The sequence below is a fragment of the Oryza brachyantha genome, chromosome 4 (genome assembly GCF_000231095.2).
Source record: "Oryza brachyantha chromosome 4, ObraRS2, whole genome shotgun sequence".
Lineage (NCBI taxonomy): Eukaryota > Viridiplantae > Streptophyta > Magnoliopsida > Poales > Poaceae > Oryza > Oryza brachyantha.
Window position 1 is genome coordinate 16,543,448 of NC_023166.2, and position 10,876 is coordinate 16,554,323.

The 10,876-nt window shown below is 42.4% G+C and overlaps 1 protein-coding gene across 2 annotated transcripts; it reads right to left on the bottom strand.

Annotated features, from left to right (window-relative positions):
• Window positions 1–818: 818 nt before the first annotated feature.
• LOC102715388 (cytochrome P450 87A3-like) lies at window positions 819–4,054 on the bottom strand. 2 transcript variants are annotated; one of them, XM_006653628.2, is made up of 9 exons: window positions 3,756–4,054; window positions 3,339–3,663; window positions 3,096–3,242; window positions 2,726–2,998; window positions 2,468–2,563; window positions 2,256–2,334; window positions 1,746–1,852; window positions 1,322–1,452; window positions 819–1,191 (listed from the first exon to the last, which is right to left on the bottom strand). In XM_006653628.2, the coding sequence occupies exons 1-9, from the start codon at window positions 3,962–3,964 to the stop codon at window positions 1,101–1,103; spliced, it is 1,458 nt and encodes a 485-aa protein (XP_006653691.1). In that variant the 5' UTR covers window positions 3,965–4,054; the 3' UTR covers window positions 819–1,100. The 2 variants fall into 2 exon arrangements, with proteins under 2 accessions (XP_006653691.1, XP_015691671.1); XM_015836185.1 differs by lacking the exon at window positions 819–1,191 and having other exon boundaries at window positions 1,351–1,469.
• Window positions 4,055–10,876: the final 6,822 nt, after the last annotated feature.

The following is a 10,876-nucleotide window of genomic DNA, read 5'->3' on the forward strand; positions in this document are numbered from 1 at the left end:
GCTAGAGTAGTATTACTTTAGCTATTGCATTTTTAATAAAACAGGTTTCCGAATTATAATATCTTGCAGATTTGAGTTTTTTTATCATTTTTAAAAAAATACCTTAAGGTATCACACTTTTTAGTGTAAAAATTTAGTATCTTAAGATACTAAAATTTTGTATTACAATTTTTGGTACCTGAGGTATACTTCTCAACTATGGTAAAGAAAGACATGCAAATTTACACTAATAGAATATACTGCTAAATGAAAGTTGATTTAGTGGTTGTTTGGATCTAGGGACTTTTTTGTCCCTTGTCGTATCGGATGTTTGGATGTTAATTAAGAGTATTAAATATAGATTGATAACAAAACTAATTGCATAAATAAAGGTTATTTCATTAGGCAAAATTTTTAAGCCTAATTAAGCCACGATTAGTAAATGTTTACTGTAGCACCACATTCACTAATCATGGACTAATTAGGCTCAATAGATTTGTCTCGCGAAATAGTCCAGAGTATGGGTGGATTTTATTAATAATCTATATTTAATACTTCTAATTAGTGTCCAAACATTCGATGTGACAGAGACTTAAAAAAAAATTCCTGAGAACAAACAGGCCCTTAGACTAGGGCTGCGTTCATCACCCTACATAAGATATCTAACTCCTCTCGTTTTACACGCGCATGTTTTCCGAACTACTAAACAGTGTATTTTTTGCAAAAATTTTCTATAGAAAAGTTATTTTAAAAAATCATATTAATCTATTTTATATTTTTTAATAATTAATAATTAATTAATCATGTACTAATCTATTACTACATTTTTTTTGTGCCAGAGTAAGTTATCTTATCTCCTCCCAAACGAATAGGGCCTAGCTTCTATGTGTTATTTTCATGTTTTCTCCAGTTTTGTTATTTCCAAATAATTGATGCCCCTATCACAAACAAAAAGATTAGTCTTTTGGGAGTAGTGCAAATGAAGACGACGATAGTTGTTTGAGTTACTTAAATCTTGTGAGTTAGTCTAAACTCTAGACCGATGTTTAGAATAATTTGAGAATGTTTCTTTATATTGTTGATACACGTATTTTTCTACTATCAGTAGAGGTAGGCCTTGTTTAATCTCTCTGGATGATTTGGATCCGGTAACCATCAGGAAATTCTAGTCCTGGACTCCGGACTACCTTGCTTGTCCCCAGCGGTATCCACCTGAAAAATAAAAGGTATGGTTCTTTTATCTTTGAAAGACCCGTCTCTTTTGGCCGTCACTGTGTGAACAGTTTCTTTTCTTCTTCTTTTTTGCTTCAAATTGTTGGACCGCCAAAGAGAAAAACAGTACCTGTATTTGGTGACAAGGAAATGGAGGAAAACTGCAAGTTGTAGCTTGCTGAAATCTGCTCCCACACAGAACCGTAGGCCTCCACCGAATGCCATGAAGTGTTTTGATCCACGGCTTACATCCTGTTTATCCTGCATGTCACACTCAACTACTCAAGGTAACTAAATATGCCTAAAATTTATCTGTGATTTTATAGTTTATAGGAAGAGAAAAGTTATCAAGTAAACTATATTTTTAAGGTGTAAAATTTAATAATTTTTGGGCTAGTAGATATCGAGAGGTGAACTGTTGGTGTATCTGAAGGACCATAAAATTTTTCTTAGTTTTTGCTTTTCTAACATGTATAGTCGATCTATGTTTCACAAAAAAAAGGGGGGGGGGGGGGGGGCGGGGGGGGAGGGGTGGAAAATTAGGATCTACCAACCTTGAACCTTGCTGGGCTGAATGTGAGAGGATCTGGATAAATATCTGGATTTAAATGTACTGCTGGTGGACAGACCATCACCCCCCATCCTGCTGGAATTGTGTATCCTGCCACCAATGTTGGTCATTTGGGGGGAAAAAAGGAGAATGGTACTCATTTATTGCGCTTATTTTTGACAGCATGCATGGCATACTGATTCATTAGCAGGATATTAAAATACGACAATAACCGCTTGGCTATCATGGTTGCCTTATCAAACTTACATGTATTCAGGATTCGCTCAATAAACCAACCTAGTAACAAATTTTTGGCAAACATTTTTTGAATGTCTCCGGTTTTTCACTGATAATCGTGGTTATTGGCGAAACAGCTTGGAGCTGTATTTGGCAACCGGCTATATGTGGAAATCTTGCTCATTAATCATAGCAAATCTTCAGATAGCAACATATATAGAGATATATTGCGGCTTTGGAACCATGACCAACAGATTGAGAGTGGCGTGTGGCTCACCTTTGAACTGTATGTCTTTTAGTGCCTTTCTGAATATAACAGGCGCGATGTTGGCCAAACGGACCGTCTCATTTATGACCTACAAAATAGGAGGCATGTGCGTGTATGATTGGTGCAGTGATGCACGTTTTCATACCCAAAAAGAAAAAAAGCATGCACACCGCAAATTAATTCTGAACACTATATAATCGATATTTTATCTAGTCAGCAACCTGAGATGTGAATGCCATGGATTTGTACTCCTTCCATGTGATCCCATCTGGCTCGCTGCCTCCCTCACGGCCCATCAGAATCGTGTCATGCTCCTCCTACGTACGTATAGACAGACATCCAAACCGAGTAGCACGCACAAACGTGTATGTCATCAGTACGTTCATGCCCGATTACGAGAATATATCACGTACAGCAGTTTTTGTGCAGTTTTGACCGCGTACGTGCATGCGAGATGGTAGGCGGGCGTACGTACTCACCGTGAGCTCCTCCAGCACGAGAGGGTAGTCGGCGAGCAGCTTGACGGCCAGGGTGAGCGCCAGCGACGTCGTGTGGAAGCTCGCGAAGAGGAGCACGAACATCAGGTCGAGCGCCATTTTCTCCGTCATGACCGGCTTTTCCTTCGTGATCTCCTGGATTACATAGTCCAGGAAGTCGCCATGGTGCTTCGCTTGTCCTCCATGTTGCAGTTCTGTTGACCGCTTCCGCTCCTCCAGAACTTGCTCTAGCACCACCATCGCGCGCCTCCGCCCCTGACAGATCAGACTCAAAGCCAAGAACCATGCCTGATACTTTTTCGAAGAACTCTTGCTGATACTCTCACGGCATCCTTGAAGAGATAAGCTTTACCTGCATGCATGAGTAGTACGCTGTTCCTGGAAGATACAACGGGAAGGAGATGAGCCCTCGAACGAAGTCGAAGAAGCTCCGCCGCAAAATCTTTGACCTCGATGGCTCCAGGCCAAGCAGCTTGTTTGCAGCAAGATCAAACACCATCTGCATGCGCACTCGAACAGACAGAGGAACACTGAGACAACAAAACGTCTACATATTGCGCGTCTAGATCGAGACCACACACACGACGCAACATACGGTCGAGACGGCTTCTTTCAGCTCGACAGCCGGCAAGGTGGACCAGGTGCAGAGGGAGCTGCACACGGCGCGCTCGACGTCGCGGATGATGCCCTCCTTGAGGCTTTCGGGGCCGAAGTACCTGAGCACCATGTTCTTGAGGTACCTGAACATGGCGCCCTGCTGCTCCCCGACGTTGTCCCTCCCCAGGATCTCCACGAACGAGTCCGGGTACCAGCTCTGGAACAGCTGCCCCTCCTGCTGGAACACCATGTGGTTGAGCTCCTCGTCCGCGGACACCACCACCGGGTGCCCCACCAGGCTGGTCTTGAATATCGGCCCGTACCTGGAATTTGCAGCCCAAAATCAAATCAGTGAACACACAGCAACAAAATCGTGCTCAAGTTGAATGTAGACCAGCCCAGGCCCAACGCGTACCTGGCCAATCTGTGCCGGATGAAGGGTGGGATGTCGAAGGAGGCGTCGGGGGAGAAGAACTGGAGCGTCTCGCCGACGAGCGGGAGACCCATGGAGCCCGGCGGGAGGCGGCCGCCGTCGCGTGGGCGAGGGTTCCTCCACCTGCGCACCTGGTGTTGCAGCAGCAGCAGCAGCACGAGCGCAGCTGCAGCGCCGACGTAGGCGTACATCGGCACGCGACGTGCAAGCGGCGGCCGGACCTGCACACGTGAGCGCTGCTTCTGTCTCTCGGATCTTGCTAATCTACACGTGACGTGATCGAAAGCGAACGCCGATTTAGGACTACCGTGCCTGTATGTAAGGAGAAGCGGCCGGCGGCTTTGACCGTTGTTTGGTGAAGCCATCAACGTAAAGGTTGTGAAAAACTGTGGTTGCTCAGCCTGGTGCAGTTGGTAGGTTCGAATGTTCCATGACTGCTCCTACTTGACGGATGGGCCGCCCTGATACCTATTTGTTCTTCGAGATAGGCCATCTACAGAGTGGGCCCGACAGTTGGGCTTCCCAAATCAGGCTAAAACGATTAGAGACATACCAAACCCGTGCGTGGTGCACTGGTGCAATTCATGCGCACCATCACACGGCGGATGAGTTTTCTCCGGCTCATTGTGATATATGGATTTATGAGATGTGGAGTTTATATGTTAGTCGCTCAAAATCAGATGATCGTAAGATAGAGGATGTCTTCCCTCACGCGGCAGCGCCGACGAAATCCTTGCGCGCTCCTGGTTTTCCGTGGTCAGCCCATGTGTTCCGCCGCGCCGCGCGTGGCAACTGGGATGGCAAACCCGCTCCCGGCGTCTGTGTACTCTGCGCAGGCTCCGGGTGGTGGACGCAGCGCCATGCCCAGCATGGACCGCGCTGCCTCGCTCGCCTGCCGATTGTGGAAGCCGAAAGGATCACCCGCGTCGCGTAGTCAGGACTCAGGTACTTACATCAAGACCACCTTGGTCGAGAGAACTTGTTTAGATTGGAGCTAATGTTTTGTCCTACCAAAATTTTGGAAACTTTAGTAGCACCACATATATGTATGTATGTATGTGTATATATATATATATATATATATATATATATATATATATATATATATATATATATATATATATATATATATATGTGTGTGTGTGTGTGTGTGTGTGTGTGTTTAGGTTGTTACCAACTTTTGCCTATACTAGTATAAGTTCTACACTAATACTAAATTTGATAGGACCAAAAGTTGCCAAGTCCCAGAGTTGCCAATACACCTTGGTTTAGAGTTGCAAATACTGGTACAGACTAAGAGCAAGTATAATAGCAGCTTATAAGCCAGCTAAGTGCTGATGTGAAAGAGAGAAGGGAGGAGAGAGAGGAGAAGCTGACTATAAACTTATAGCTAGCTCAGGCACAAGAACCAAGACACCATGTGAGAGAGACATGTGGGTCTGTATTAAAGATGAATAGCTAACCATTATATGAGTGGGTTATAAAAAGACTACAAGGAGTCTTAGGGCAGTCCTAACCTGAAACTATATGTAGTTTCTATAGCATTAAATACCATGCCAGCTCACAGAAAATACTGATGTGGCACATGAGTTAAGAAAGAGAGAGAAGAGAAATAGTAGAAATCGTTTCCCATCTCAGAAACGATATGCTCTCGTCGACCAAGGCTGATAGAAACGATATATTTTGCGTTGGGCCTTCCTCAATCGTTTTCTCGGCTCTTCCCCCAACGACGTCTGGATCCCATGCGTATATACACCACTCCATCGACGCCGCCGCCACGCTCGTCCGCTCGTCTCCCCACGCGCGCCAATTTTCTTCCCGCGCGCGCCAAGCTCCTTGCCCCACACCGCGCGCGCTGCTGCTAGCTGCTCCTACTGCTTTACAAAAACCAGCAGGATTGAAGGCTCTTGCTGCTGGCAATCCTTCTGTGGCAACGAGCAAATATTTCAATCCCCTTCCACCTCAACGTTGAAGATCAGGTTTGCCTCCTGAGCCCTAGCCCCAATCTGATTTCCCCATGAATCTGACCCTAACCCAGTCTGTCACAGTATGAGTGGATTGCGGAGGCCAAAGGCAACTCGTGGATCTGCTGCTCAAGCTACCAGTGCTAATGCCCCTGCTCGTCAATCTCTTTTTGCTCGTAACCTTATTTTTGAAGCCACCAGAGATTCTCAGCTAGTTGCTGCAGGTGTCAGTGCTCCACTCTTTCATGGTTTGCCTCCTGGCTCAAGAGATAGGTACGGTCCTTCTTTAAAATCATCTCAGTAGATTTTTCTTTGAATCTTTAGATATGGTTTCTTGGAAAATTTTTGTACCAAACTATAGTACACAAGTAGATATGGTTCCTGGGGAAATTTTTGTGCCATACTGAAGTACACTAGTAGATAAGGTTCCTCTGAAAATTTTAGTAGATAGTACAAAAGCATCCAATTTTTTGTACCATATCTTATTCTGTGTTGCCCTTTTTTGAATCAACAGTATGTATCCTCCTGGTGGGTTCACGAACTTTCTGCAGCACAATTCATTTTTGAATAATCAGGGTGCTAGCCAATTGCCAGAAAACTCTCATTTTGTTGGTGCTACAAGTACTGAACATGCAGTCTCACCAACTGAAAATATTTCAATGGATGCTAATGTTGTCGGTTTAGTGGAAAAAGAACCAATTGATATCGATGGTGATGAGACTCCCCAAGCTATTAGGTCTGAAATTCGATTGAACTGGACACGTAAAGAAGATGAAAGATTGGTAAGATAGCTTCAAATTATTTTTAGAACACTAATATGATAATATGATGTAATGCATAATTGGTTATTTTGTTTCTTCCTATGATTGTTGTAGGCTAGTGCCTGGCTGCTTAATTCTATTGACCCAGTTGATGGAAATGATGAGAAGTTAGATCAGTATTGGGGAGATGTCACTACAACTTATAACAGTACAACAGCTAGTAATAGAACAAGAAATCATAACCAATTGAAGATTCGCTGGGACCGCATAAAGAAACCTGTTGCTAACTTTCATGGTTGCTGGACAAGGATGAACAAAGTATATGAAAGTGGAATGAGTGACGATCAAATAACTAATAATGCACTTGGGAGGTGAATTGCATCACTGAAGTACAAGCACTGTGATAGATGAATTGGATGATTACTATCTCTCTATATATATATGCATTCTCATTACCCAGCGAGAGAGAAAATGGATGATGGAAACCTGTTATTTATATTTATATTTTGTAATGCCTATGAATATGGCTTATTTTGTTACCTGGTACTTATGATTTTTCTATTACTATGAATATATTTGCTATAATTTATGGTGTTTGCTGGCAGGACTGTTTGTGTGTGCTGCATATTGTTGTCTGAGTGATAGCCTGATAGGTGCAGGCCACATATTGTATACATGCAATCTGCACAGCTAATCCTGCTATTTGTTTGGCTTGTATTAAATTGTCCTCCATATAGGAACTGCTATAGAAGTTATGGGTTGGGAGGGATGGTTTCTACGTATAGTTAATTATGCTCTATGTCTCTTAAAAACTGTCCATGGAAACCATGGGTTGGGACTGCCCTTAGGGCATTCCTAACCCAATGACTAGGATGGTGTTCATAACATTAAATAAGTTGTCATCTAGGATGAAAGATGATGTGACAAGTGAATAAATGAGGAAAGAGAATGAAACCATGTCTTACATGAGACATGGTTTCTATACAACATTCAAGATATCATGTGAGATAAGTAGCATTAAATTAAGTATAAAATAGTGGTGTTTGTATTGTAAGAGTAGTGTCTAGTACTAGTTTTTTGATGATGTGGAGTTTATGGAAACTATATCTAGTGTTATGGGTTGGGAATGTCCTTATAGCTAGTTTGTTGACTATATTATTAGCCTTGCTCTAATAGTAATGGTAGTGTTTTAGATGTATCAGGTGATAGTAATTAAGGAGAATAGGCCAAGGAGTCGCCGACGAGCGGCACCGACAAAGAGGTTGCTAGCTCCTCAATGGTGCGGTTGGCGTTGCCGTTTCCTTGCTTGTGTTTTGTGCTGTGCTGGGCACGGGGCACCAAGCCAAGCCACCAACCGAATGCACAGCAGAGGGTTTTTTTTCCCCCGAGCTCTCGTACAGCAAGCACGTGGACTCGCAGTGGCTCATCCAAATGTCAGGTTTCCTGGAACAGATCAAAGCTCGGATTCTCCTGCCTCCAATCATGTGGCTACCCTGCACGCCTTGCCTAGGGTCGTTGCGAATAGCGAGCGCTGCGCAGCTGGAATGGATGTCCCAACGCAAAGCTATCCGTGGTACTGAGGTTGTTGTAAAGCTCACCTTCTTTTCGGTCCGCACTGAGGTTATCTTTGTAAAAACCTGAATCGACTTGGAGTTTTTTTTTATAAAAACTAGCATATCGCTTATGTATTACAATAAAATTTTGCTCATTACTAATTAGTATGTTATTAAAGTAAAATTAACAAAAATAGGTTGATATATATATGTCTCGGTTATTATTTTTTTAAAAAATAGAAAAAGACGTTGTAGGGTAGATGATAGATTCGCTACCATCCACGACCATAACTGCTCCTTTTATATGGGCATAAAATAGGGTTGGCAACTGGACGAGAAGGGGATGTCTCTGGCGTTAGACTCGAATTGGAACCAAGGAAAAACCCAATCTCCGTCCCCAAACAAACCGAAGCTCTGGCCCGATGGGGCGGGTCCCTGTCGGAGCCTGTCCTTAACGGGAAGTTTGCCAAGCCTAGTATGGATATATAAAAAAGGGAGTAAAAGTGACCATCGTCAATACCACAGTCCATTTAGAGTTTTAATGAATTTATCCATTTATTCGTACATTAACAGTAAATGTTCTAATAAGAGCCACGGTCTTCATTCAAAGGTATACATAGCCTCAAAACAGGAATATGGGACCCAGTGTAATCTGACAGAAGATATCAGCATCAGAAGTACTTGCTACACCAATCCCCAAAGGTAATGCCTAGGCTGGTCCCTTGTCAAAACATCCTGGTGCTGCCCCTTGTTGTTTTTAGGCAGTGACTGTACAAATTACTCATACTTATCCCTCGTACAATCTAATTAATCAGTACCAAGTTCATCATGCAGCATGTCTGTCGAACATGACAGTTTACTGTATTATTTGCTCTGGCCAGGGATGCTTGTACGCTATACTTGCAAACGAAAACTAATTTATAAATAAAATTTTTATATAAAAGTTAAGGCTGAAAAATAAGATTCGGTAAAAAAACCTTAAAATCAACTCTAAATTTAAAAATTAAATTTTAACTTATGACATAAGCAGATACGAAAAGAGAGGGTTTACGACATTACTACAAACTCTAGTAGTGTTGCATCATAAACGTCAATTATTTTTCCATGCAAGTCCGTGACAAAGATTCTTAAGTCTTAACCACTACCACTAGAATCCTATATAGCTCAAGTAGTGATTGACATTGCTAGCTCAGCCGCTATCAAGTGTAACAAACTACCCGTACTAACCAGTAGCCAATAATAAGAACATCTTAGAGATGACACTGTTGCGAGCTAATCAGTAGCCTATTGTATAGTACTGATCTTAAGAGACGCCACTGTTAAGAGCTCTGTTATTGCAGCGTTAGGTGAGCTTAACACTTTGGCTAGCTGTAAGGTGGGACGCATCACTGTTCTTCCAGAGGATAATGAGGGATATCTCAGATCAAGCCTTATGAGTTGTGACAGGGGGACCTCGTGCTCTGTCAAATGTCTTCATCATTTCAATTCATGCACCGATCGTCCACAAGTGATTTGTTTCTTTTGCTCCTTCTGTCGGGGACCAGTGCGTTCTGTGACCGTCGCATTGCGTCTTTTGTATGCAAGCCAATCGAGATGAACTCTTTAATTAGCCATTAGCCCATTACTTGCAAAATCTGAAACTAGACAGCTAAGGTTATCTTCTTTATGGTACATGTATGCCCTGAATATTAACAAACTACTTATGTTAAATATACTGAGATTTGCTTTTAAGAGAAAAATTCAGAGATATTCACAAAGTTTTTTTTAAAAAAAATGGGTACTCGTTAATAAGTAGCACATGAACATTATAGCATGACAATGACAACCTAGTTTTATAGTTAAGCAAGTATATTTCCCAGATCCTGATTTAAGTGGTTAGGACTTGGGGGGTCTTTCGGTCCTTTTTCTCAACTTGACTGACTCTCGGTCAGATTTTTGGGATGTTTTGCGTGGCTTGTCTTCCAGTGCCACTCCCAGCACCGACGCTGACGGAGGCAGAAAACAACGAAGGACGAAGGGATGTCGACGCTGAATATACTACTGCAACCGCTTTGTCTCATTTATAGGCATCCAGTCGATTCTAGTACCATTTTCTTCTGAATATTAGGTTGCCAAGGAGGGCTTAGTAGCTACTAGTAGTGTGCCTAACGTTCAGCTACACCGTAACAATTTTCTGTGCTCACCTATTCACCTGAAGTTAGGTGTTGACAGACGCATGATACGTTCAGTGTGGGACACCAACTTTTTAACTGAAAGGTTAAAGTGGTGTTTAGATTGAGAAAATTTTTAGGAAAAGTGGCACATCAAATGTTTGATCGGACGTCGGAAGGGGTTTTTGGACACGAATGAAAAGCGAATTTCACGGCTAGATTGGAAACCGCGAGACGAATCTTTTGAGCCTAATTAATCCGTCATTAATACATGTTGGTTACTGTAACATTTATGGCTAATCATGGACTAGTTAGGCTCAAAAGATCCGTCTTCAGATTTCTTCTGTAACTATGCAATTAGTTTTTTGATTTATCTATATTTAATGCTTTATTTAGATGTCCAAAAATTTGATGTAATATTTTTGGAAAAAAATTTTAGGAACTGAACGACGCCTAAGTTCAGCACTACAGTAGCATGTGTGAGCAAACGTAAAAGTAGTGCAGACCATTTGGGTGGCACTAAAGCATATGATGACAGCGCATATAGCTAAGAATGCTCCTTCCTACGAGTAACGTAGTCAGATTTTTTTTCTTCTTGGCAGATGATGGCAAAACTACGGCTGGAACCAAACAGGCCCTTCGATCATAACAGGAACCAAAAAGTAACAAAAAGAA

What these genes read in the sequence shown, in the direction of transcription:
- LOC102715388 (XM_006653628.2), bottom strand. Translation starts at nt 3,964, where the DNA reads ATGTACGCCTACGTCGGCGCTGCAGCTGCGCTCGTGCTGCTGCTGCTG. An exon ending in TGAAAGAAGCCGTCTCGACC is followed by an intron (nt 3,243 to 3,338) that starts GTATGTTGCGTC and finishes GTGCGCATGCAG; the next exon opens with ATGGTGTTTGATCTTGCTGC. An exon ending in TCAGCCCAGCAAGGTTCAAG is followed by an intron (nt 1,453 to 1,745) that starts GTTGGTAGATCC and finishes TGTGACATGCAG; the next exon opens with GATAAACAGGATGTAAGCCG.